This window comes from Antedon bifida, chromosome 4 (assembly GCF_963402885.1).
Source record: "Antedon bifida chromosome 4, ecAntBifi1.1, whole genome shotgun sequence".
Classification (NCBI taxonomy): Eukaryota; Metazoa; Echinodermata; class Crinoidea; order Comatulida; family Antedonidae; genus Antedon; species Antedon bifida.
The window spans coordinates 25,420,043-25,447,157 of record NC_136229.1 but is presented as its reverse complement, the minus strand read 5'-3'; the positions used below and the strand labels follow the sequence as shown (position 1 = coordinate 25,447,157).

At 36.8% G+C, this 27,115-nt stretch overlaps 2 protein-coding genes across 3 annotated transcripts; one reads left to right on the top strand and one right to left on the bottom strand.

Annotated features, from left to right (window-relative positions):
• The first annotated feature begins 2,687 nt into the window (after window positions 1-2,687).
• Window positions 2,688-5,764, top strand: LOC144840709 (uncharacterized). 2 transcript variants are annotated; one of them, XM_078696677.1, is made up of 5 exons: window positions 2,688-2,817; window positions 3,221-3,453; window positions 3,777-3,831; window positions 4,623-4,753; window positions 5,456-5,764. In XM_078696677.1, exons 2-5 carry the CDS (start codon window positions 3,436-3,438, stop codon window positions 5,714-5,716), a joined length of 465 nt encoding a protein of 154 aa, XP_078552803.1. In that variant the 5' UTR covers window positions 2,688-2,817; window positions 3,221-3,435; the 3' UTR covers window positions 5,717-5,764. The 2 variants fall into 2 exon arrangements, with proteins under 2 accessions (XP_078552803.1, XP_078552802.1); XM_078696676.1 differs by having other exon boundaries at window positions 4,620-4,753.
• Window positions 5,765-6,496: 732 nt separating this feature from the next.
• Window positions 6,497-26,591, bottom strand: LOC144840682 (scavenger receptor cysteine-rich domain-containing protein DMBT1-like). The gene is made up of 34 exons (XM_078696634.1): window positions 26,451-26,591; window positions 25,067-25,227; window positions 24,241-24,394; window positions 22,668-22,979; window positions 22,070-22,381; window positions 21,875-21,982; window positions 21,423-21,536; window positions 20,775-20,888; window positions 20,065-20,175; window positions 19,810-19,923; window positions 19,584-19,697; window positions 19,105-19,329; window positions 18,521-18,631; window positions 18,124-18,237; window positions 17,864-17,977; window positions 17,246-17,359; window positions 16,360-16,473; window positions 16,125-16,238; window positions 15,489-15,806; window positions 14,754-15,065; window positions 14,171-14,485; window positions 13,744-14,052; window positions 13,519-13,655; window positions 13,052-13,223; window positions 12,427-12,741; window positions 11,906-12,217; window positions 11,386-11,694; window positions 10,895-11,203; window positions 10,217-10,531; window positions 9,684-9,998; window positions 8,719-9,030; window positions 8,213-8,400; window positions 7,782-7,911; window positions 6,497-7,469 (listed from the first exon to the last, which is right to left on the bottom strand). Exons 1-34 carry the CDS (start codon window positions 26,545-26,547, stop codon window positions 7,162-7,164), a joined length of 6,993 nt encoding a protein of 2,330 aa, XP_078552760.1. The 5' UTR covers window positions 26,548-26,591; the 3' UTR covers window positions 6,497-7,161.
• Between the last annotated feature and the right edge of the window lie 524 nt (window positions 26,592-27,115).

Sequence of the window (27,115 nt, the reverse complement as noted above, 5' to 3'; positions counted from 1 at the left end):
TGAATAATTAATGAATTGAAATACGATGAAGGTGACAACTTAATGAATATTAAATAAGAATTCACTCTCATTAATGTCTTGTTTGTCTCGCTGCTGTTTTAAAGAAAACTTGGAAAAGTTCAATTTAAATGTAATGTTAGATTGCGTATAAAGTTGACAAAAGTAATATACGTCTATAAGATCATTATAATGCAATATATGCGTATATATAGCAATATTATTGCACAATAACAGCATTTTAAAAAAGTACGTATTTTGGCCGTTTTTGGAAAAAATTCATGGGATTTTTTCGAAATATGGCCAAATTTCGACCTTTTTATTTTTGACATAAATGGTTACTATAATTATGTCTATAAGATGATTATTACGCAATATATGCGCATATATAGCAATATCATTGCATAATAATAGTAAGTTTAAAAAGTGCGTATTTTGGCCTTTTTTTGGGAAAAATCCCTGTACTATAGTACAGGGATTTTTTCAAAAAATGGCCAAATTTCTACCTTTTTATTTTTTGACATACATTAAATGGTTACTATACTGTACGTCTATAAGATGATTATAATACAATATATGCGCATATATGGCAATATTATCGCATAATAACAGTATTTTAAAAAGTGCGTATTTTGGCCCTTTTTTGGAAAAATGGCCAAATTTCTACCTTTTTATTTTTTGACATAAATGGTTACTATACGTCTATAAGATGATTATTATACAAATAATGAATGTTTATGAGTGTAATGGTACAAATAATGGCATGAGGTGAATGATGAAAGGTTATATCAACGAGGCAACGCCGAGTTGATGTAACCTTTCATCATTCACCAAATGCCATTATTTGTACCATTACACGAATATTAAACATTCATTATTTGTTTTATATAACATCTAAATAGATTCCTGTCATTTGAATCAAATATAAGGTAGCCCTAGCCAAGAGGCCTACATTTCATTCAGATTGATTAAAACAGTAATATTATAATATTAAATGTTAATGTTATATTTATATGGATTTTATAAACACACCTACTTTAGTGTTAATTATGTCAACAAACAACCAAATAATCCTATGCTTAGCAAGGCTAAAACGCCTAGGCTAGGCCTAGCCTAATACTAACAGGCCTAGCTAGGCTAGACCTAGTGTAGTAGTACTAGGCTAGATTGGCTGAAAGGCAAAACTTCGACAGACAATTGGAACTTATCTTGACTAATTATGGTTTTTACAACGATTCCACGTCTTGTAGGGATGTCCCCATTAAGTAATCAAAATCCTAAAAACGATCTAAAGCTAATTTAAATGCCTTTTTGAATGAAATTAGTACATATATCTCCAAATCGTACACAAAAATCTGCTGCTTTTGCATATCTCGCGGTGGTGTTTACAAACAGAGGCAGGACGACAGGTGGCGCTGTTGTATTTCAATGTAATTTTTGTATTCTAAATTTTTTTTCATCCGCGAAACGTTTTTTTTTTTCGTACACAAAATGTTTAAAAAAGTACTATTAAACGATCGTTTAATAGTGCGTACTATTGCACGCCATGTGACCCACAATCGTCCAATCAAATGACAGGAATTTATTTAGGTGTTATATAATACGCAATATATACGCATATATAGCAATACTATTGCATAATAATAGTATTTTAAAAAGTGCGTATTTTGGCCCTTTTTTGGAAAAATCCCTGTACTATAGTACAGGGATTTTTTTCGAAAAATGACCAAATTTCTACCTTTTTATTTTTGACATAAATGGTTACTATACGTCTATAAGATGATTATAATGCAATATATGAGCATATATGGCAATATTATCGCATAATAACAGTATGTTAATGGCCAAATTTCGACCTTTTTATTTTTTGACATAAATGGTCTATAGTACAGGGATTTTTTTTCTAAAAAGGGCCAATTATCGACAGTTTAAAATATGTATGGAGGTAACATGCGCAGACCACAACATGTGATTCTGCGCATAATAATAATATCATTTCAAAAATGATTTGGTTGAGGCTTTTCTTCGCAAATTTTACTGTACTTTAGTACAGGGATTTTTCGAAAAATTGCCATATATCGACTGTTTAAAATGTGTATTGAGATATGTGATCCTGCGCATGTCTTTATTTTTTTTTAATAAATGGGTCGATTTTTACTATCATAATTGACATGCTGGGCATGTTACCTCAATACATAATGAGTTTTTAAAAATATGTGCGATAACCACATAATAATAATCACACAACTATGATAATAGTAACCACTTATGCCAAGGGAGAAATGTTGTACCATAAGTACCATAAGTACACCAAAATGCCCAAAATATCAACAAAATGCCCATAATATATACAAAATGCCCAAAATATCAACAAAATGCACAAAATATGTTATATTTAGATATATTATAATATAAATACATTGAAACTTAAAAGAAAAATACATACAGAAATAAATAAAACGTTTATGGGAAGGTAAATTAAGTGTATCTATCAATTTGAAAGTATAGGCAATTACACGTATTATTTATGTATATCAATGGTGTTGAAGATCAATATCAAATGAAGCATGTCACTCAAGATTAAATTTAAATGCGACAGCGTTTTAACCAATTAATTTTTTGAGAGAATTTACGATACAATTCTCGTTAGACATTACCATCTGGCTTTTATAAGAGGCACGTCAAGTCAGAAGAAACCCTGGTCAAACGGATTTGGTACAACACATCCATACAATAATATCATCTCATAGCCGATAACCAATATAGTAGGTTTACATTACCGAGGCTTCAGAAAAAGCTAGATTGTACACAAATTGTGTGGTACGTATACGCATTATACTTATTCTTCTTATTCTTTATATTGCCAATCAACAACAACAAACAAACTACTACAGAGTAAGTGGCAGGAAACACAAAAGGGAACTAAATCCCTACTAAAGCTTGTTTCACACTTTGACGCAACGCCACGACGATGACGCAATGCAAGTGAGTTGACCAATCACGAGCGACAGTTTAGGTGATCCATTGTGTCGTGATTGGTCATAATACTCGCGTTGCGCTCACGTCACGTGCGACACGCGCACCACATCTCTTGCCTTATAAGCTGAAGTTTACGAATTTACAAAACCCAGTCAAGATAAAGTTTGGAGCTTACACGCATTTTGTGCCTGTACGTAGATACATATTTGTGATATAAAGAAAGACCTCGTACATCTCTCGGCAGATAATGGGCGTTGATGATCAAACAAGGGACTTAAAGCAGTTTAAGAAAACCCTGTAGCTGGTGTTCGAACAGATGTGTTGCGCTGCATGATAAAGAAAGTGCGGTACCTTATATACCTATCTTGGATTTTATACTGATTTCGTAGTACGTACGACAAATTCGTGATTAAGACAGAAGAAATGCATTTGACTATTTCCGAACTTACAAAATAGTGTATGCAATTGATTTATAAGGTAGGTCCTGAATCATTCTAATATTGTTTTATAATCTAATCTATACAGTAGCCCATAACATCGTGCAGACATTATGCCTATCTATTTCGAGTAGGTTAATTGTCACTGGAAATCAAATTTAAACTTAAAGGACGGGTTTTCATAATCTGTTTCCCCGCCGAGAAAAAATATACTAATAAATAATGTGCGAATTTATATAGTGTACATTTCCATAATAAAATAAAAATCATCAATGTTTTCAAGTAGTCTTTTAAACTCACTTGTTCTCCAAGTTATGTATATTAATAATATTATATAATATTATAAATTATTATTCATTTCAGTACGTTAATGTTATAAGAGAGAAAAACACGATGGAGTACACCTTATTTTTACTTGGTAAGTAGGCCCGAGATAATCATAACTAATTATTCCTGTTCAACTCATAAACATGCATTATTTTTATAATAATTACGTCAAAGTAATTGTATAGTATCTGTGAATGTTACTGAGAATTAGTAGTTCGCGATTTTACTATTGGTAACAATAATAAGAAAGGTCTTATTTTTTAAGAAAAACATCGTTTAAAACAAAATAAAAATCCCAAAGCTCTGGACTTTAAGTTACAACAAACATGGTCCACTTTTGCCGAACTCATTTTGTGCCTTTATGTCGGAAATAACTAAGTCTCACAGAAAAGTATTCGGGAAGATGTCAGAATAAACTTATGAAAGTCATGATTTAAACAAATAATTCATTAAATTAAAGAGTTGGAATCTTTTGTTTAAATGAATGAACGGGCGTGTCGAGGTTTATGTAATGATGATCTAGCTCCAGCACTTTTTGTTTAATACATTTTCGACGACCACTGGAGTTTTACACCGAATTTTACCAGGAAGTAGCTGCTAAGCGATGTTACGTAATCGACACCTCGCGGAATTGACACGAGCCTTTTTCCGCGGACAGTGCGCGTACACATTTGTTTTCTGGATGATACTGTACCGTGACAATTATGGGTCACCGTAGAATAACTGTTAATATACGTATCGACACCTTACACTCCTTAAGCAATTAAGTTTATAATTACACTCAATAAATCATCATATTGCTATTAAACCAGTCAATTATTTCCCATGTAGTTTATTTTATGATCTCTATCAATACGTGTGATTGATCTTTTAACTTAGTAGCTGTCTGGCTACTGCCGAGTACGTCAGCATTTAAGTGCCTGCAATGTAATGATATTATGATGCAAGATTCTGACTGTAAGCTTATCCCATCAAACGTCAGCATAGAGGTGGAGTGTTCAACGTTTTGCTTTGTACGTATATTATTTGTATCGTTTTAGTGTACCTTTGAAATCGATTAACACATTATTAACCTACGTGCATACTTGTTCCATTTCTATGGAACGGTACGGCCCTATTCGTTACGATGGCCCTATTCAGGATAATTGTTTAACTACTACGAATTAGCTTTGCTTCAGGGAGCGAAGTAAGCCGAATTGGTCAGATGTTAGCCCTACTCTGACGTGATTTTACTTGGCGAAAATGTTTCTCGTGTAGGCCTATTGAACCCCAACCTCCGCACCATAAGCAACTAGCCATCAATCTGCTAGGCCTACCTCTAGACGGTACTAACGTACAACTAACATAAAGTACACTACTTCAGAGTAGGGTAAACATCTGACCAATTACTGCACTATGAAAAAACAACGCCGCCTCATTCCGTTCCTTGAGATGAAGTGACAATCAATTAGGAAAACCGACCAATATTTGGGGGAAAATAAAGGGTCTTTAAAACAAATGCCGAGAAGCGTCTTCGTACTGGCCCTTAAGAATTTATACTTATGGTCACGTGACAATACTCAATCAAAATTCTATGAATAATTATATGAACACAATCTGAATATTTTTGCAAGGAAAAACTTCTCTGACGTCAATTGGACTTGATGTGACAAATTTGCTTTACGTAAGAGACACGTACCGAATTGATTTTTCTTCTTTTTTGTGAATTTGATTAGACAAAAATGCATATAGCAGCTGGAATTGACATAGATGTGGAGCGAGGGTGCACCGAAGATGAGTGCGATGAAGAGGATTCATGTGGAGGTATTACACAAACAGGACTTTGTTCAAATTGCTGTCGAGAGAACAATTGCAATAACGGGTATCCCAAAGGTGTTGTTAATTCTTCAAATAATACTCTTTGTAAATATAAATACATTTTTCTTATATTTGCGCATGCTCAAATGATCATGTTTAGCATATTCCTAGATTCATGAAACTTGGGTGTTAGTCCTACCTACTATATTAAGTGTCGACATTATTAGCACCCGATTCTAGTGAGTAAGTTCTATGTCATAGAGACAATAAACATCACATAAAGTTTGCCTGTTTTTCAATTACGTTATGTTAACGCTTCGGTAAAGCGTGGTTCCCACTAGCGACGCAACCTACGCAACGTAAGAAAATGCCCTTCCGATAATTGTGTTTGCCCCCGCCTGCGTGAAATCAAACCTACGATGTTTGCAGCATTGTTGCGTCGTCGGTTCCCACTTGTGATTACGCAATACACCACTTTGCGTCAATACGTCGTTGCGTTGCGTTCTAGTGGGAACCACGCTTTAGCCAACTGTTTGGCTGAATGGTTTGTATTTCAGCTTCCTTTTCTTAAGCACAAGGGTTGGAATCAGTCTATTTGGAGAGATATTAATTATATGGTTAGGTTCAGTCAATGTTCCTTTTACCGTCGCTTGACATGAAACATCCCCGCAGTTTATTGTATCTAAAGCTTGGTTCCCACTAGCGACGCAACGTAACGTAATCTACGCAAAGTAAGCAAATGCCCTTCTAATAATTGTGTTTGCCTCCAACTGCGTGAAATCAAACCTGCGATGTTTGCAGCAGCACTTGCGTCGTCGGTTCCCACTTGTGATTACGCAATACAACACTTTGCGTCGATACGTCGCTGCGTTGCGTTCTAGAGTGGGAACCACGCTTTATAGTACATTAGATTAGCGATTTTTACAGTGTATAGAGAACAATATTACATTTGCATAATATTAAATTCTTCCTACGTATGTGATATTTATTCAGATAAGTCAAAAACTTAATCAACAGTTTAAACACGCACACAACTTAATTCTTACCAGATAATCAGGTAGTCAATGTTTATGATTTTAATGGGAGAATAGTAATGAGTTGAAGATTGACTGTGAAATGAAACATTCTCTCTATTTAACAAATACATTATACAAACTGTTGAATAGAACCATCCAATATCGTTGGTTGTAACAAATTAACCGACGCCATGCGATACCAACCAACATTAACCACAATTAAATGCAATATATACATTGATTATGTAAATCCACTCGTCAACATCAACAACGCACTGCAATGTATATATATATACTAGAATATGAATTTATAATTTGTACACCGTATTCTTTTATCTTAAGTTCTGTCTACACTTTCAAACGTTATGTGACAAAACATGTGATGTGCCCACATATTGACAGGATGATGTCATCACCACCATATTTTGGGCATATCACTACCATATTTTGGGCATATTATTACCATATTTTGGCACATCACACTAGATTGATAGTGTAGACAGAACTTTATGAATAATCACAGAATGTGCTTACCTGCTAGGCCTAATGAGAATATTACATAACCTCAAAGTCTACAAATCAATGAATCATCAAGTCCACCTTAATTTCTAATTATAACATGACACATATACATCTTCATTGTGCCTGCAATTATGCACTCCCCAGCCTCTATGAGAGCAATCGGCAATATTTAATTCCGTACCCAAACAGTTGACATTATCAAGCCAAATTTGTCCACTACCCGGCGCAATAGGTAGCGTTAGCAACGGATGAGACGCGCGTGAGTAGCCCAGCATCCTGCAAATGACTCGAGCGTTGTCGTGGTCCCATTGGTCATCGCATATTGTACCCCACACTCCGTGACGTAGTATCTCAACACGACCCCATCCAGGTAAAAAGGAACCTGCTAATCTCACTGATCGAAAACGGAGCAAGAATAGTAATTTTTAGTTCAACTTGAATTATGGAAATTGCATGGTTACCGCTGTCGCTATTTATCATTATCAACATTATCATCATCATCTGTCATCATAATCTGGTATCATCATTATCATCATCATCATCATATAATCTGTTCATCACAATTTAGCATCATTATCATCATCATCGTCGTCGTTATGTTCAATCAAAATCTTTCTCATGTTAATAGTCTGTGTATATCAGTATTGTAGGCCTGGTCGTAAACATATAAAATACATATACAGTAAATCACAATGAGTAAGCTTACCATTAACAGTCTGTGAACACACGACACCAGCGTCCTCGGCATGTTGACAGTTGTGACTACCAATTCCTCCGTGCGGACAATCAATTATTGAACTTTCGGTTCCCAAGCAATGTACATCATCTAGATGTATCTGTAAAATCAACGCGTGAACGTCATAACCAGGGGTGCTGGGAAATACATACACATGCACAGTCTTGCCAATCCATCAGGTATATTTGAAAACACATAAGCTTACATAAACGTATTTATAAATAATATTATTATATAATAATAAAGGGCGAACTTAGAAATATAGAAGTCGGAAAAACGTTGGCGTACTTGAAACTATAAAAACGTAGTTGAAAATAATGAATAGCAAAGAAGAATAACAAATTAGAAGCAATGGACCGTTATAAATTACGGTACGAAGAAAGAAAATATCACGAACTTACCTGACCAGTTCCTTGCCCAAAATGTGCATTACAAGGTGCAGAACTAGCTCTCCCAAGACCAAGTTGTCGACAGATTACAGTAGCGTCTTGTAAACCCCATGAATCATCACATATCGTTCCCCATATGCCTTGTATCTGTATTTCAACGCGCCCTTCTCGGTCGTTACTTCCACCGACAAGTCTAACAGCTAACGTAAAAAAACAATACATTATAATGACATGAAATGGTTTACTGCATTTTATTCGTCAATTACTGCAGTAAACAATTCACACAGAAATTCCGATGCACAAACTTTATACTAATATGTATATTTTAATTCACACATTAAAACTATAATCGAAGGATGCTGTGGCTTAGCAATTAGAAATTTGTGGTAATTCGAAAAAAAATAGCACCTGGCTTATAACTAGATAACTACGGTACGTACAAACCGACAAGATACTGTTACTGTTTCCGGATGTTATACCTAGTAAAAATAAAGTGATTATTTGATAATTTAACTTACCGATTGAGTTTGTACAGACGACACCAGCATCTTCATTGTGATCGCAGTTATGTACACGTGATCCCGCGTGGTCACAGTCGAGTAAACTTTGTTCATCACCAGCGCAACAAACCTCGTCCAGATTAATATTTCCTGTTCCGGCTCCAAAAAATGCAGACGTCTTTGCGTCTGACGCCGACTCATACCCGAGCTCTCGGCACACAACGTTAGCATCATTCAAATCCCAGGAGTCGTCACACACGGTTCCCCATGCACCGTCAACAAACACCTCCACCCGTCCCCGGTCAGGAGTGGCTCCACCAGCCAACCTGACTGTATACACAAAAATACATAACTGATTAGACTTTAGGCACTAAAGACAGTAGTATTTAGAGGCAACTTTCTAAACTCACAAAGAACAACATCTCGAGGATTCGAAGGTATGCTAATACGTGGCACCGTTCTAGACACTGCTAATTAGGTCAACATACTTCAGTTACATGTATGCGAAACAGAAGAGTTACTGTATGATATGAATAATTGTGTAAAAACATTATTAACTTAATTTAATCATGTCTGTATATAATTTATTTCGGGAACAAAATATTTCTGTCACATAACAGTATGTAACAACGGCGCCCGGTATAATACTCTGAGCTATATCATCGAATCAAACAATTTATCAAATTAGAAATGTCATAAACGGCGCCCCGTATAATACTCTGAGCTATATCATCGAATCAAACAATTTATTAAATTAGAAATGTCATAAACGGCGCCCCGTATAATACTCTGAGCTATCATCGAATCAAACAATGTATCAAATTAGAAATGTCATAAACGCGCCCCGTATAATACTCTGAGCTATATCATCGAATCAAACAATGTATCAAATTAGAAATGTCATAAACGGCGCCCCGTATAATACTCTGAGCGAATCAAACAATGTATCAATTTAAACGGCTATGTAAACAATTGTAAGTTACCTGATTTAATGCATTCTACTCCCGCGTCTTCATTATGACCACAGTTTTCTATTCCTAAACCAGCATGTGAACAATCTAAAATCGACGTTTCATCTCCATTACACCCAACATCGTCAAGATGTATAGGTCCTGTTCCTTGACCCCAGAATGCATTCGTTCTTACCCTTACCGCGCCTGGATAGCCAAGCTGTTTGCAAACTACTGTACCGTCTGATATGCTCCAGCTATCATCACAGACTGTTCCCCATACGCCGTTGTGGAGTATTTCGACACGTCCTTCATTCGGGGTAGAACCATCTTGAAGCCTAACAGGCTCTAAGGTAAGAAAACAAATGTTATGTTTATATGGCCTGGAAAATAGTGTTAGCTTGGTGGTGATCATATCAACATTACATGGCTCACATAGCTCTCTTGGCTCAAAGCGGACTTCCAAAGCATCAGTAGCATACAGGCCTCTTGAGGTGTCATTTAACAACTCAGTTAACAACTCAGTTTAGTTTGGTAATGTACATAGTTAATAGAAACATACTCACCTCCATCATGACATGTAACTCCAGCATCTTCGCTATGTTGACAGTTGTGGCTTCCAAGTCCGTTGTGATTGCATTCAAGTATGGTGGATTCGGTTCCAATACAAGCAACATTATCTAAATGGATTGGACTTGTTCCTTGTCCAAAGTGCGCTAAACCATGGGAATCAATGGCACTAATGTACCCCAGCTGTCTACAGACAACATTGGCGTCGATAATACCCCAGCCATCATCACAAATTGTTCCCCATCGGCCACCGGCATACACTTCAACTCTGCCTTCGCGTTCATTATTTCCACCAACTAAACGTATACTTGCTATAAACAAAAATAACAATCATGGTAACAACGGATAAGTGTCAAAGAACAGTGCACAAAAGCTTTAGGATGGGGAGATCTAATATTAAAGGTATTTATTCTGGTCCTCCAAGTTTAACTGGAAACTGGGGAAATTCTGATTAGGCCCTTTACGGACTCACCGCAGCCACATCGATGATCATCAACGAGAGACGATCTCCTACTCTTTTTGGTTCAATCTCAAGGACGAGGCTATAAGAGTATAAGTATCGTGCCTAAGCTAAGAACACTGTAGATTTTATGATTTGTTAAATTTGTTTGCGCGTTACGTTGCGTTCAAGTGGAAACCAAGCTTTATTTTAATTAATAAAACAACATTCCTACCAGACGCAGAGCACCGGACACCAGCGTCTTCACTGTGACCACAGTTGTGAATTCCAATACGATTTGACGGACATTGATTCAGACCAGCCTCTGTACCAACACACGCAACATTATCCAACAAAATGGGACCAGATCCCTGTCCGAAATACGCTCGGGAGAACGCTTCACTTGGGCCTGTGTACGACAGAGAATTGCAGACAACGGCTGCGTCTTCAACTCCCCACGAATCATCGCAGACTGTTCCCCATTTACCCTGATAAAATAGTTCAACGCGGCCTTCTAACGCAGTGGCACCTCCAACAAGACGCACTAAAAATGTAAATAAATATGATTACAATTGTGAAAACATTCAAGTTAACAATGAACGCAGGAAGTATGATGTGCTAATAAATGGCAGTGTCCATATATGGGCACATTATATTTTTTTGTCCCATCATAAGTTTGATTGTGTAGACAGATCTTTAGTGCTAGAATTGTTTTTTCCTACATACCTGAAAGTCCACATCGAACACCAGCATCCTCATCATGATTACAATTATGCTGCCCCCACACACTATGGTCACAAGCCGCCAAATTAGTCTCCATGCCACTGCAGTCAACATCATCCAAATGTATTCTTCCACTGCCAGCCCCAAACGTTGCATGCGTCGTAGCCTCTACTGCCGACCCAAAGCCAAGCTCCCTGCAAACGACATCAGCGTCCACGCGTTCCCAGTTATCATCACATACCGTTCCCCAAGCGTGGTTGTAGTAGTATTCAACACGGCCTTCGCCCGAGTTTACACCACCAACTAATTGAACTGTAATAAAGAATGTTATTATTTTACAATGTTGATGCACCCTTTGTTTGGCATTTCTTTATAATCTTTTTCATGTCTATTCTACTGGTAGAAAGATACTAGAGATAAAGATACATTCATGTTATGAAAGTTATGTCCGCTCAGGCTCAATGTTAGTATGCTGCGTCCTTTGACAAGTAACAACTACAAAAAAAAACGAAGCGTGACAAACCTCTTGGCATACAATAAACACCAGCATCATTGTGGTGACCACAAGATGATGTCTGTCCTACATGATCGCATAGATCTAATCTTGTTTCATTTCCAATACATTGAACACGGCTCAAGTGTATCGGACCAATTCCTTCCCCGAATTCAGCTCCTGCGACAGAGGACAAAGCACCCGGGAAGTCCAGCTGACGACAGGCAACTGTTGCTTCGTTTTGGTCCCAGCCGTCATCACAGACTGTTCCCCACTGACCGTTCCTAAGTATCTCAACACGACCCTCATTTTCCAATGTTCCCCCTACCAATCGAATTTTAGCTGGATATAGAATGGAAACATACGGTACACTTGTTTATTATCTTATTACCAAATATATATCATTATAATGAATGTAAATTAATCTAAGTAAAAACTATACCTCAATTTTGGCCTTTTCACCTTTCTGATCAAGTGAGTAGATTTGAGAGCATATACAATCTATTTATGTTTTTGAATAAATATATGAATACATAGAATTGTGATCTTACAATTTCCAATGCAAACTGCGCCAGCATCTTCTCCGTGATTGCAGTTATGGTTTCCTATATCTCTGCTGTTACAATCGAAAATACTGCTTTCTGTACCAGAACAATTTACATCGTCAAGCCAAATGAGGTTACTTCCTGCACCATACGTGGCACGACCTGGGGCTTCAATGGCTTCCGTATAGCCTAGCTGACGGCATACTACTGTCGCGTCCGGTATACCCCAGCCATCGTCACAAACGGTTCCCCACTCCCCGTTATGGTAGATCTCCACACGTCCTTCATTTGGGCCTGATCCACCAACAAGACGAACAACATCTTTGGGAAAAACAATTATTAAAATTGATACAAATACTATTGTACTCTGTGTAAAATAAATGTGGTGTCTATGAAAAGTGTTGCAATACAACCTTACAAGAAATTATGAATTTTGAAATATCAACGTCAATATCAGCCACAATTTACGGAATGTAGGCCTAGTGCATGGCAGAAAAAGAGAGTCAAAAAATGCAATTACCAGACAAGGTGTCAACCATAATAAATCAACGTTTACAAGTGACAAGAAGGGAGAAGTAGGCCTACTCGTTGTATGGTTGAGCGAAATCTGAAGACAATGCGTAAAACTTACCATTAGTAAAACAAATGACACCAGCATCTTCGTAATGTGCACAGTTGTGAACTCCAAGCCCATTGTGGCTACAATTCCCGAGGGAGTGTTCTGCTCCAGTGCAACCAACATTGTCTAGAAGAATATGTCCAGTGCCTTGCCCAAATGATGCAGATAGTGTTACTCGTTCTGCCTACGTACACAATATAATTGTTTCAGTCGTGTTCGTGAACATCAGTTCAAAATACGCAGACGCATTTTGGAAAGAATCACGTATTTTAGATTAGTATAAAGCCCTCAAGCTGACATTTTGGAAAACAAATCTCTGTATTTTGGACTGATGTTCACCAACCCAAATGAATAGTATTGGTAGTTAATTATAAATAAACACACAATGAATATATGTGTATGTTTTACTGTAAATAACATGTAAATCTTGAGAGTATTTTGGTTGTTTCTAGATGTTCTTAAGAACATGTTTATCTTACCCGCTCGTACCCTAGTTCTTTGCAAACCACATCACCGTCATTTCGATCCCAGCTGTCATCGCACACTGTTCCCCACGCACCTTCCGCGTATACCTCAACACGTCCCTCCGATGGTGTAGCTCCGTCTGCTAGGCGAACTAATTAAATAGAGGGAATTCAATATTTAAGTTTCCAACTATGTGAGTGCCTGAATAATTGTTAGGAAATTGTATGATAAACATTTACCTTTAAGATTGCAAACTACACTGACATCTTCTGAGTTCTGACAATTATGAACTCCAATGCCCAAATGTGGGCATTCTGATATTCTTGACTCATTACCGTTGCAGCGTAGATTATCTAAAATAACTGGAATTGAGCCTTCACCAAATCGAGAATTTCGGTAAAATGTCAATGCTTCCAAGAAGCCTAAATGTCTACAGACAACATGAGCGTCATCAATGTCGAAGTCATCGTCACAGACGGTGCCCCATCGTCCATCAAGGAATACCTCAACACGTCCTTCTGTTTCTGTGTTGCCATCAACCAGACGAACTACATGAAACAAGAAACACAATGTGGTATTGTTGCTTAGAATGACGTTAAATAAATGTTGTTCATACGTCTTAAGTGTTAACCAATCAAAAAGATGTCATACACATGAATGACTTACTATTATTTTCACAAACTGCACTAGCGTCTTTATGATGACCACATATATCAAGGTTCAGACTGTTTCGCGGACACTCAACCAATTGTGTCTCCTGACCAGAGCAATCGACGTTGTTCATGACTATGTCACCAGTGCCTTGACCATACATCGCCCGACAAGGAGCTGATACAACGTTCGGGTATCCCAGCTGACGGCAAACCACCTGGGCATCGAGTATGCCCCATAAGTCATCACATACAGTTCCCCATTCCCCTGAAAGGTTAACTTCAACTCTGCCTTCATATGGAACATCGCCGCCAACAAGTCGAACAGAAGCTGGAAATAACATTAGGCACATGGTAATTTATCTATATTCAGTGTCTATAAAACTAAGATATCTTCTTCTCTGTAGACACTCTATAATAGGTTGAGTAACACACATCCAACAAGTGGACGTAAATGATTCGTCAATTACGTAATGGAAAACAAGCACGTATGCATTGCTTTAGCAATGAACAATTGGCAAGTCTTCTATGAGACAGCAATTATAGTTTGAACCAGTCGAGCGAATACTGTTAACCACCAATGTAATTTAATAACGTACAAGAATTTAAGCAGATGACCCCCGCATGATCATTTTGTGTACAGTGATTGACGCCTGGCTGTGTGTGACCACAATTGATCAATCGGCTTTCAGTTCCTAGGCAGGCTACGTTGTCTAGGAGTATATCTCCAGACCCATAACCAAACTGACTTCCACCGTCAACGGCTTGCAGAGCCCCAGTAAAGCCAAGTTCTCGGCACACAACAAGTGCGTCGTCGATTCCCCAGTCGTCATCGCATATGGTTCCCCATTCTCCGTTCCAGAAAACTTCTACAACGCCCTCTAGATCATTCCCACCACCAACAAGACGAACTGCAGAAAAAGAATGAAACATACAGTGATCAAACTTTAAACCAAATGAAAAAAAAAAACAATCTTTGGAATTCCCTGTCAAATATGTAACTTCAAATCGGCGCTCCCTAATGTTGGTCTGACCACTCACTGTATTGGTTGGCTCTAGTACCTGGAATTGTAACGTTTTATTGAGGGGCACATCATTTGTTTAACGTTGCCTCTATTTCTTGGATACAAGTTACACAGTAAAGTAAGTCATCACAGTAAACGCTTCCATAGTAAACACATTGTGCGAATACATGCAAATAGAATACTAAATTCTAGTGACCAGTTTATCAAAACTAGTGGAAAAAACGAGTGGTAGTACGGGGCGCATTTTGAAACATTGTTAATTTAGTTTTTGAACCATGTCCCAAACATCTTACACTGTAGGATACATACCGCCCTTCATACAATGTACACCGACATCTTGCTGATGGTTACAATTATTGATACCAAGTTCTGAATGACCACAATCCCCTAGCGTCTCTTCGTAACCAGTACAATCGACTTGATCAAGAATGATTGGCCCACTTCCTGGTCCGTACGGAGACGAAATCCCGTATGTGCGGATAGCACCGGGTGTGTCAATTTGACGGCACACAACTCGAGCGTCGTTCAGGTCCCAGGATGTACCGCATATTGTTCCCCATTGGTTGTTGTAGGAAACCTCAACTCTACCGTCATATGGGGATGTTCCGTTAACCAATCGTATGCCACCTACAAAATGAATACACTCTATAAGGTAGTATTCGGTTGATAGTAAGCATTACGACGAGGTGATTACCTTAAGTAAACTGCACACTAAGTAGAGCACATGGTTATAAACCTTCTTTTCTGGTGCAAGAAGGATATAGTCGATTCGTCCAAATAATGCTACTGTCATTCTCTTTGGTTAATAATATTTGTAGAAGTCTAGAAGCTTTATTAAATTCAGATTGACCTTGTTTACTGTTCCTACTATGATGGCAACATAGCGAGATTAGTATTATCATAGTTCAAGAAGAAAAAAGACAAGCAAGACAAAAAATGCCTTACCTAACTGACAGGTTTTTCCAAAATAACCGTTTTGACATGCGCATGTGTAAAAGCCATTTCCATCAATGCACTGCCCATCATTCAAACATGGATTTGATAAACACTCGTCCGTATCTTTTAAAATTAAAATAATACAAAATACACTTTAATAATTTAACAGGTAAATATAGACATTATTCAACTAGGAGTTATCTAAAGTAACATTTCCGTCGTGTGAATCAGATATTATGCTCACTTCTTTCACAATATGACCCATCAAAACCATCTGGACAATGACACGTGAATGCATTGACGTCATCAGTACAAGTTCCGCCATTAAAGCACGGTTGACGTTGGCATTCGTCTATATCTGTATTTTTAATAAAGACAAAACAACGATTAATACATACATTTCAATAAAATAAACAATAATCTAATATCTCATTATACTGTTATCACGCTGCTGCTTTAGCCCACTACATCACAAGAGATGACTCATTTATTAACTGAAAGCAAGCAGCAGTTATAGTACTAGACACTGACGTTTTTGCGAAAAAGGATTCTCGACTATAATTTATAGGTAGCAGCTGTTGGACCAAAAAAACGTCTGGGAAAAGAGTCTAACGGTTGAACGACAAATCCCAAAGCATTTCTGGTATTTATGAGTCCCATGATATTATATAATACTGTAATTCGCTGTCAGATAATCATTGAATTATTATCAAAACAGTCGATTGAAGTTTTTGTTTGTAATAGGATACTTCACACTTGAAGTATCTAGGCGTGATGAAGTGACCCCCAGACTTGACCTTAGCAATAAAATAAACTTAAAATTGAGTCTGTGTTTCATATCAAAGTTATTCACTTCTGTAACAAAAAAATAATATTTATTCACATATAAAAAGAGAAAAGAAACGTTTAATTATAACTCAAAAACCATTGTCTGACAGACAATTATGTATTTTTTGCTTTAAGTTACATTTTTCAGGTAAAATAACTATTATGTGACAATAAAATGACACATTCAAAAACAAATTTGAAATAAAAAATATTTTTCAGAGGGACAATATATCTTTTAAACTGTTACGTCAATAAGCGAGCAGCGTTTTTTGTAAGAAATATTTCTTGTTAAAAGTTGTTACTTGTTTCACAAGATTCTCCATCGTAGCCTTGCACACAGTCGCATTTGTAACTGTTGATCCAGTCGTGGCATGTTCCACCATGTTGACATGGATTATTTTCACATTCGTCAATATCTGTAAAATCACATTTTATAACCATTTTACGGAATATGCTTTATGACTCTAATGAAATAGATGAATATAAATGCCTAAAATGCCTTCCATACATACTTTATAGAGATCCAGTAGGCCCTATGGATTCGTTTCCTATTGGTCCCCATCTCCAAATCCCAATAGTGAATGCAAATTGAATTGATTATTGTGAGAATAATAAACCGCAAGACAATCTAATGACATGATAGAGCTCCAGAGATCAAAGTCTTTATCTGAGGCTGCGACACGATAAGTTCCACGTCCCCTAAACAGTTTGGCTGATTTTCTATTGTCCAATTAAATTCCCCAAATGTTTTGTTAACAAACACCGAGCCGCGTAGAACATGTACATAATACTACAGTGGTATTTGTTGCAGCCAGACATAAGATCAAAGGACTGTGACGAGCGAGCTCAGCGTCGTGTTGTTAGATTGCCCTGTTAAAAGTATCTACAAATTTGTGTTGAATAAAAATGTTATTTCATACTTGTATGGCATGTGTCTCCAGTAAACCCTGCTGCGCATGTGCACTGGAAGCTGTTAACAAGGTCCAAACACGTTGCTCCGTTAAAGCATGGGTTATTAGAACAATTATCAATATCTGAAACATATTATATGTATTTAAGCCAACATTAGCCGACTGCAAACAAATTACAGAAAAAACATAGACTGGAATAAAAGGTGCACAAAATGAAATGTTTATATAACTGCATGTAACAAGTACATCTGTAAATGAATGGAGTTTACCGTATTCACACAATCTACCATTGAATCCAAAAACGCAATCACACGTAAAGCGTCCTACTCCATCATTGCATGTACCACCATGTAAACAGGGGTTAGAGAGGCATTCGTCGATTTCTAAACACAAATTAAAGTAAAATGAATGTTCACGGACAGATCAGGCACAGGCACATATAATTAATAGGAAAAAAAACAATTACGGGGCGCCGCTTAAGCCATGTATAAGTATGTCTTCAAAGTGAGCATTGTTAGAATGACGTTCTGTAGATGGTGACATAAAATAGAGGTTTGCCTTGACCACGACGATGCAGACTAATGTTTCTTTAGTGTGTTATTATGTTTATATTCAATACATTTTTTTATTAAGAAATATAGTAATCTAAACTATACTATGCTGTACCTGTATCGCAAAGAATCCCTTCATAACCAATATGACAGGTGCAGTTAAAGCCGTCAACCATGTCAAGACATTCTCCATTCAGACACGGGAAGGAGAGACACTCGTCACGTTCTGTTTAAAAAAAGAAACATAAATGGTTCACTTAAAAAAAGTAAACGTAAAAGCAGTTAGTAGCTTTAATAAATGTCCTTAACGGCGCCCCGTACAATTACTAACACTGTTTGTGTTCAAGGAAAGGGAATCGCGTCACAAACAACTGGTTAAAAATTTGACCGCACTGATATTACTCTAACCAAGGTAATCTAACAACAGAATGCTGGGCTTCGGAGATCAAATGGGTTATATGTGGCTGCGAAACGATCGGTTCCACGCCTCTTAAGAATAATGTACATTATAGTACTGTTTGTATTTGTCGTAGTCAGACAAAAGATCAAAGGAATGTTACAAGTTCCTATCTTGGCAAGGCGAGCTCAGTGTCCTATTGTTAGATTGACTTGATATAACATACCATCTCATGAGAGTGGACTGGAAGGTAAAACCTGACTTATAGTCAAGTAAACAAAAACGATTCAGCGACAACTTACCAACTTCGCAACGGTCGCCAAAATAACCGGGTGGGCAGACACACTCGTACTTGTTGACAAGATCGAGACAGGTTCCTCTGACACAGGGGTTTAAGGAGCATTCATTAAAGTTAGTCTCACATGTTACGTCTATGAAACCTGGACGACAAGTGCAGGAGAAGCTACCAATGTTGTTGACGCAAGTTGCGTTATTCTTACAGGGGTTACTGGAACACTCATCGGTATCTGAAAAATTGATTAAAACAAATATAATCTAATAACAAAAACACATGATGATAATTTGTATTAATGACATGTAACATCCTTTAAAACGATCGCTTTTTGTAAAACAAAAATAAGTGTATCATCACACTTTTTCCTTTTTTACGTACACAAGTCTATTTATTTTGTTTTTAGAACACTATTTCTTTTAATAGTTTTAATATGACATTACTATGTAAAAATAGTTTACTGTGTACTATAAAAGAGTTATTCGTTACCTATTTCACAGAAATCTCCATGAAAACCAGTACTACAGTCACAGGTAAAGCGATTTAGTTCATCATTACAAATTCCATTATGTGTGCATGGGTCTGAGTCGCACTCATTGATATCTGTAATAACGATACATTAATTAAGTATTTGTTATGTGCAAGATGATAAAAATATGCCTCCTCTCGCCATATATATTTGAATGTATACAAAGGAAAACGACACGCAAGTTACCTTCATTACACCTCTCTCCTGTATAGCCTCCGATACAGACACAAGAGTACCTGTTGACCAGATCAACACATTCAGCACCATGGAAACAGGGATTGGACGAGCATTCATTCAATTCTTCAATAACAAGTGTACACATTGAAAATGAGTGTTTTTTAAATGTCTTATCTGTTGGATACAGAATTTGGTAAGCGCCCTTTCCCACATCTCTCCTTCTTCACCTTACCTAGGCCTATAATATTGTCAACTAATTCTTACCTATACCACAGAACAGCCCTGTATACCCCGGGAAACACTGACATTGAAACCCATTAAGTTCATCAATGCAAGAACCATTTTTACAAGGTGATGATGCACACTCGTAAATATCTGAAAAAATAACAATTTCACTTTATTTCGCAATTTGTACCGGTAAGTTGTGAAAGTGATATGGCGTAATGGTAATGGTTATCAAACCAAGGCAACAATAGGACATTTAGCTCGCCTTGTCAAATGAACTCGGAACAGTTCTTTGATCGTATGTAAAGCTGCGAAATATAAAAAAATACCAACAGCACTGTGTACAGATATTACTTTACGTCCCATTGCATGTCATGTGTACGTTAAAAATGGTGACCATGGTACTAAATCTCTCTCAAATACTAAAAAGAAACGGGAAGAAGTCGACGGGTTTCGAAACTGATACCACTGAGCCGACTTGCAGAAAACCATTTATACAACCTATTTTCATGAATAATGATAATCGATAATCGATAATTATAGAATATAGCAGAGGGACGCACAAGCATTGATTTAGATGTCCAAGATCAAGGTAAATAATAATATAATCTGGGCCCTCTGATAGAACAGTCGGCATATCACCCAGTATAAGAGTCGGGTCAACAAACCAAATAATAAATAAATTATAAATACGTCCAAATCACGTCAGTATTTAATATAATAATTGTATACTAAACAAAGTCTCTTACCGTGCTCACAGAAAATGCCGTTATAACCGGGCATGCAATTACAACTGTATCCGTTAATATCGTCGATACAGGTTCCTCCGTTTGTACATGGGAATGATCTACATTCATTGATATCTGTCAAAATCAATAATTATTAAAAAATAATTTACAGAAAGATGTAAACTACCATCCTGCACCGTGCGTTGCTTATACATCAGAATAAACACACAGCGGGAATTGTTATGTCTGGGAAACCAAATGTGTATAAAGGATTGCCTTTTGGCTTTCCCGTACCTCGGTAATTTCTCCTTTTGGAATTACCGGTACCGCTGCTACCATAACAATACAGAGCACTGAACCCCCTTCCCTCACCCAACCATAATATGATAATAATTCGTTTAGAATGCGTACAGAAGGTAGATTTTGATAGTAGTGGAGATTGGTACATCAGCCTCTATGGAACACTAGCTGTTTTGTGGTGAGATACAACTGTTGCAGGAACATTGCTTTCTACTGCCTACACATATAAATTATATAAAATCAAATTGAATCCTTACCATCGCCACATACTGCCTACACATATAAATTATATAAAAGCACATTGATTCCTTACCCTCGCAACATACTGCATACACATATAAATTATATAAAATCACATTGATTCCTTACTAAGTTCACAGATAAGCCCAATGAAACCAGGTGTGCAGTGACAATAGTACCCGTTTATGAAATCTTGACATGTACCTTGGTTTTTGCATGGATTAGAAAAGCATTCATCAATCTCTATAATAAAACAAAAAGATATGTTACCGTGGTATGTACAGCGCATGGTAGTGAATGAATTCGTTTGTTTAATATGTATTAATATTATTAGTTCAAGTTGCTGTCAGGTTAGGTCATGTATTGTGCGAATATAAGGAAAAGTGCTTTCTTCTATTCTAAGGCACAGTTTTGGTGGTTTCTAGGTACAGCCGACGATCGATGAAACGTCCAATGCGTATGCTTCAGATCTTCGCACTTCTCTAATAATAGTGTACTACTAGCCTTTCTTGATATTTACAATGATGAATAAAAGTGGTAATGTGACGTCACAAAAGATGAAAACCCGTGAAAATAGTTACCATCCTCGCAGTTAGTTCCCTCGTAGCCACGCGCACAAATACAGACATACCCAACTACCGTATTGTTGCATGTTGCTCCATTAGCACAGGGCTGAGACACGCATTCATCTAAGATACAAATGAAATCACAGCATGAATTAGATGTTATCAATTTATGACGTCATAAATGATAGATAGAATATAAGCAAGTCTTACCTATATCGTGGCATATGGCGCTAGCATCATGACCATGCGCACACGTGTCGCCGACAGTCGTCTTTCGTCTGCAATTCAATATAGAAGACTCATTTCCATGACAATCCAAATCCTCCAACAATACATTCTCAAGCACGCCTTCTCCGAAATAACTTCCAACTGGAGCTGACATAGCGCCTGGAAAACCGAGGCTATTACATAAAACATTGGCGTCATCTAAGCCCCAGCCATTGTCACAGATCCTACCCCACAACCCATTTAAGAATACCTCAACGCGTCCTTTCCGATCAGTCGTTCCATTAACTAATCGAACTGTTGGGAAGAAAAGAAATCACACAATAAAAGTGTAGATATTATACAAATCAAATATCGTCTATTCATGGGATTACTTATCTCAATGACTTGCGATAGTCAGTTAATGTTATCCAATGACATTTGCAGAATTAGGTGAACAAATCAAGTATAACCAAAGAGAGAAAGTCATAGGTTTGTCATTTAAAAATTCGAACTTTCGGTGATTGAATTATTACGGAGTTTTGCACCCACTTTTTTTTAACCAGTGAATTAAAATGTTGAGGCCTATGCCTACAATACTTACATGGCTTTTTACACACCACACTTGCTATTGTTTTCTCCGGTTCGCAGGTAGATGACATACCAGAAATACTTGGATTACACTCCCTCAGATGCTCCTCTGAACCTGCACAATCAACCTTACTACATTTCACAGGGCCAGAACTTGGTTCGAACTCATCAACGAAGGCCTGTCGTTGAGATCCTGGGTACCCTAGTGTATGGCAGACTATGTCGGCATCGAGCAGCGTCCAATCATCATCGCATATAGTACCCCAGTCTGTCCCGTGGTTTACTTCTACTATCCCACTGTATGCATCGCCATTCACTAAACGAACTACGGGAACAGAGAATATTATTATGACAAGGCAATATTAAAGAAAGAATCATGTGTTGGCAACAAATCGATACCTTGCTCTTAATATTAAACCTTAAACGAAGCGTCTTTAAACACTGGGGCTGGAAGTGTAGAAAATATTTGGTACAAAATAATAATATTTTACAAAAGCAAAGGTAAAAGCGGTTAGAAATATTGTATCTACTACTCTTGCGTAATATCAAATAATAATTTGCAGCTCTATAAGTCTAAATAAAATGAAATGATCGTTGTTGATTAATATTTGCCCAGTATCATATGAATATTTGATACGAAAAACCAGGTGCACTAGAGCACGTACACTAACGGTATGTTCTTTTATATAATTTAGTTTATAAATCAATGTTCCAACACTTGGTACTGGCCGCCATGTCAAGCGTGCAAAAAATAGGCCTACTGTAATTATTTACAACAATATTTATGCAAACTGACAACCACCAACACATTTACTAAATTATATTATGGCTTATCCAAAAAGTTCCAATAACCCATTTTTATTATTGATCAGATTATAAATCAACTAATTTGTAAATCCCCGAAGCAAAGGCCTAGTTAAAAGGCTCAAGTGAGATGTTAGGTGTCATCTAGAACGTATAAATCAATTTCTTTAAAAGAAAACAAACCTATAAACCGCGGTGGTAGGCCTATAATTTAATTGTAGTTAAAAGATTTACAATAGTTATATAGTAACTGTTTGAATTTTCTCACTTATCATTCTCTCATATTTTAAACGACGACATTAAAACATTCTGAAATGCGTATCGTCTAAAATGTATTTGTAATGACCTAGAATTTCCCATACACGCAAGTAATTTTTGCAATCATGACGCGATAGCCGTGTGTTACGTCCTAGGTAGAGTGTTAGCAAGCTTAAACACCAGCGATCATAACATACATGCCTGGCAATCAAATTCAAATGGGATCAAACAAAAATAAAAATGGGTGTCTCGTAAAAAGATGAATATAGGCCTAGCGCCTACATAAGACAAATTATTTTAGTGTGATGCATGACGTGATTAAAGTCTATACCAACAATTGGTTAGTATGCGCATTCGTATAATTCCTTCTTCCTGTACGATCCGAAAAAAAAGAATCGGATAAAGAGCAGGAAAACATGTTTAAAAACGTACACGCAAAATAACTTATTAATTTTGACCATTCAGAAGCGACATATCAGAACTGCCGCTAATTGTAATTGGTCATCAAATCACGTGCGCGTTACCTTCAAGATCTTGACAAATAACGCCAGCATAAGGTTCAATCCCAGAACAGCAGATGTCAGACCGGCATACTTGGAGTTTACAAGTAGCAATCGTATATGAATACGTTCCACACTTAATACTTTCGTAGGAGATATAAGTACTGACACCGTCGCCCTTAAACATAAACAAACGTTTAATTAAACATTACAGTTAGGCTACCACGAATCTGATCACCTCATGGGATTATGTCTGTATCATACATGTAGGCAAATTATGGTATACATGTCGTCTGTATGATATATGTTAGGTTAGGCTTATGGTTGGTAACTGGCGTCACATGTGACATATTTGCCTATGACACTGGATAAAATTATACTGTAGATACAGTACAGAGAATCGACATAATAAAATAATAAACTATTGTGTCTGTGATACCGGATCCCAATCTGGTTACACTTAGGCCTACGTAAAATCTTTCGTAAAAAGTTTTGCTAATTAACGAAAGTTGAGATAGCATAACACATGTATATATAGACAGTTACAGATAATTAATATTCTTGACTTGTTCTTGCTCCTGTAACATGTAAATAGGACTGATCGAAAACAGGGTGTGTGCGGTCTAAACGCAGACCGCCTCTGAATCCCATTTATATTTCCAGGTATTGTATTTTATGTAATAAGATATTTGCACTTTCAATTCTATATAGAAATATGTATAATATATATACAGTATATACAAAAAAACCTTTTGGTGGTCGTTTAACAAATTAAACTCCCATGCATGTGCTCGCTTTACCATAAGTTCTAAATATTCAACCACACAAAAAAAGAATAGTTTGTACATACATTTGAAGACGTCACATCCTTTACCGAAGGAAACCCAAGTTGTTGGCAGACGACACGAGCAGCCTCTAAATCAAAGTTATTGCTACAGATTGCCTTCCATCCATCTACGTACACCTCTACTACACCTTCTGTGTTGGTACTGCCGACCAGTCTGACGTCATCTAAAGTGACGAAAGCGTAATATTTCATATCATCCACGATTAGCAATGTTTGATTAGTTTTCGTGTCGAAAACGTTGCTACCTCATTCCATCTTATATTACAATGAAAACAAGATATATTTTTTACTAAAAACGCCGATCGACTTTTTGACGTAACAGTTTTAATTATTGTTCTTTATTAAATGATTTAATAATTTAGGAAAAAACGATTTAGTATCAATTACTTTTGTTTAACAATTATAGTAGTAAACATGTTGTGCAATGTGAATAATAGTCTACAGCCGCCGAGAAACTCTTCATCCTACACACCATTTGCAAAAAAATGACGATAGATTGTTTTGACCATTAATCAATAATATATATATAATTATATATGACGGTAATTAAACCCGGCCTATGCTGACAGTCAAAACTGTTAGAAATTCATTGTTTATAGAATACAGGTCTATAAGACTACTATACATCGCATAGACTGTCGTTGGCATGCCCAGTTCGAGTTTAAAAATTCCTATTTAGATTCCCTTCCCAGACGTGTTTTGGGTTATGAGCATGCCCAGTCCAAGTTTACTCATTTCTATTGTTAGCCTTACTAGGTAAACTATAAGCTTTCGCGTTCTCTTGAATATATTCTTCCTTAAGGCGCGGAGCGATTACATTTCTCAGAATTATATATAACCAGGGGCCGAAGCAAGAGTTTCAGAACAGACAAGGCCAGGTTTATTCGAATTTTCAAAAAAAAATGTATATCCTATCAGAGTAGCGATTATTATTAAGAGTGTGCTGACATTGTATTATTTTGCATCTTACAATTATTGCAATGAAATTAAATTTGTATATAACTCATCCAGATAGCTTGCAATGGCTTCATATAGACAACAAGTAAGGCCAAGATATAGTCAAATACAATATGTTCACGTCCGGAATGTAATTTTGTACTGATGATATTTAATGAAATGAAGTTTATAAAAAAAATAGTAAAAGAAAGTAATACGCCTTTAAACAATTGTCGAATACCAGAATTCGAATAAGAAATAATAGGCCTACGCATGTTTATGCTTGAACTCCTACATCTTTTTTATACTGAACTTCCTCTCTCGTATCCACACGATTATCTCCCAGAGGACTAGACTATTAGCTATTATTAAAACTGCATGAAAGTTAATCACATAAGTTTAAAAATAAATAAAGCAATATACAACATAAAAAAAGTGTATCATAACTTACTATTGTTCGCTTGGTTTTCATCATCTGCTGGTTGTGTTACAGCGATACCATTTTGTAGAAAATCAGCACTTAGAAAAAGGACCAGTAAATAAAACATATTGTCGGTTTGTAATGTAAGATTCAACTAACCAAAAAACATTTCATTCCTTGGTATTGGTACTGAACTTATTTCCTTGTGTATGCTCGCCTCTGATTGGATATAAATTTCTTACACGTCACTTGGGAATATGACACGACGTTTTTAAAACACCGTAAAAACAATATTTTATGCCGAATTTAACTTGCATGTTCGGTCGGCTACCTGTTATGGGCGGCCATTAGGGCCAAAATAGACAAACGTTGCCGTACGAACAATTCCGCTCCCGTAAGGCAAACTAATGACGTTAAAGACATAATTCCTCGAGTGACAAACAAATATTGCCGTAGTAACGGACACACACAAACACATTGCCATATGAACAAATTGCCGTATGGTTAAATTGGCGTAAGGACAAACATTGGCGTAAGGACAAAAATTGGCGTAAGGACAAAAATTGCCGAAAGGACAAAATTGCCGAAAAGACAAAAATTGGCGTACAGTCTAACTAAATATAAACGTTGAGGGCAGCATAGTAATTTAAAACCACGTGACTGAAACCACTCTGTGTGTCCAGTCCTGATGGGGA

Excerpts from the sequence above, each read along its gene's own strand:
- LOC144840709 (XM_078696676.1), top strand. Across the intron at positions 3,832-4,619 it reads GTACACCTTATTTTTACTTG|TAGCTGTCTGGCTACTGCCG; the intron begins GTAAGTAGGCCC and ends CTTTTAACTTAG. Across the intron at positions 4,754-5,455 it reads AGTGTTCAACGTTTTGCTTT|ACAAAAATGCATATAGCAGC; the intron begins GTACGTATATTA and ends GAATTTGATTAG.
- LOC144840682 (XM_078696634.1), bottom strand. The coding sequence starts at position 26,547 with ATGTTTTATTTACTGGTCCTTTTTCTAAGTGCTGATTTTCTACAAAAT. Across the intron at positions 22,980-24,240 it reads TATTTGTCAAGATCTTGAAG|TTCGTTTAGTGAATGGCGAT; the intron begins GTAACGCGCACG and ends CTGTTCCCGTAG. Across the intron at positions 17,978-18,123 it reads TGGTAGATTGTGTGAATACG|ATATTGATAATTGTTCTAAT; the intron begins GTAAACTCCATT and ends AATATGTTTCAG.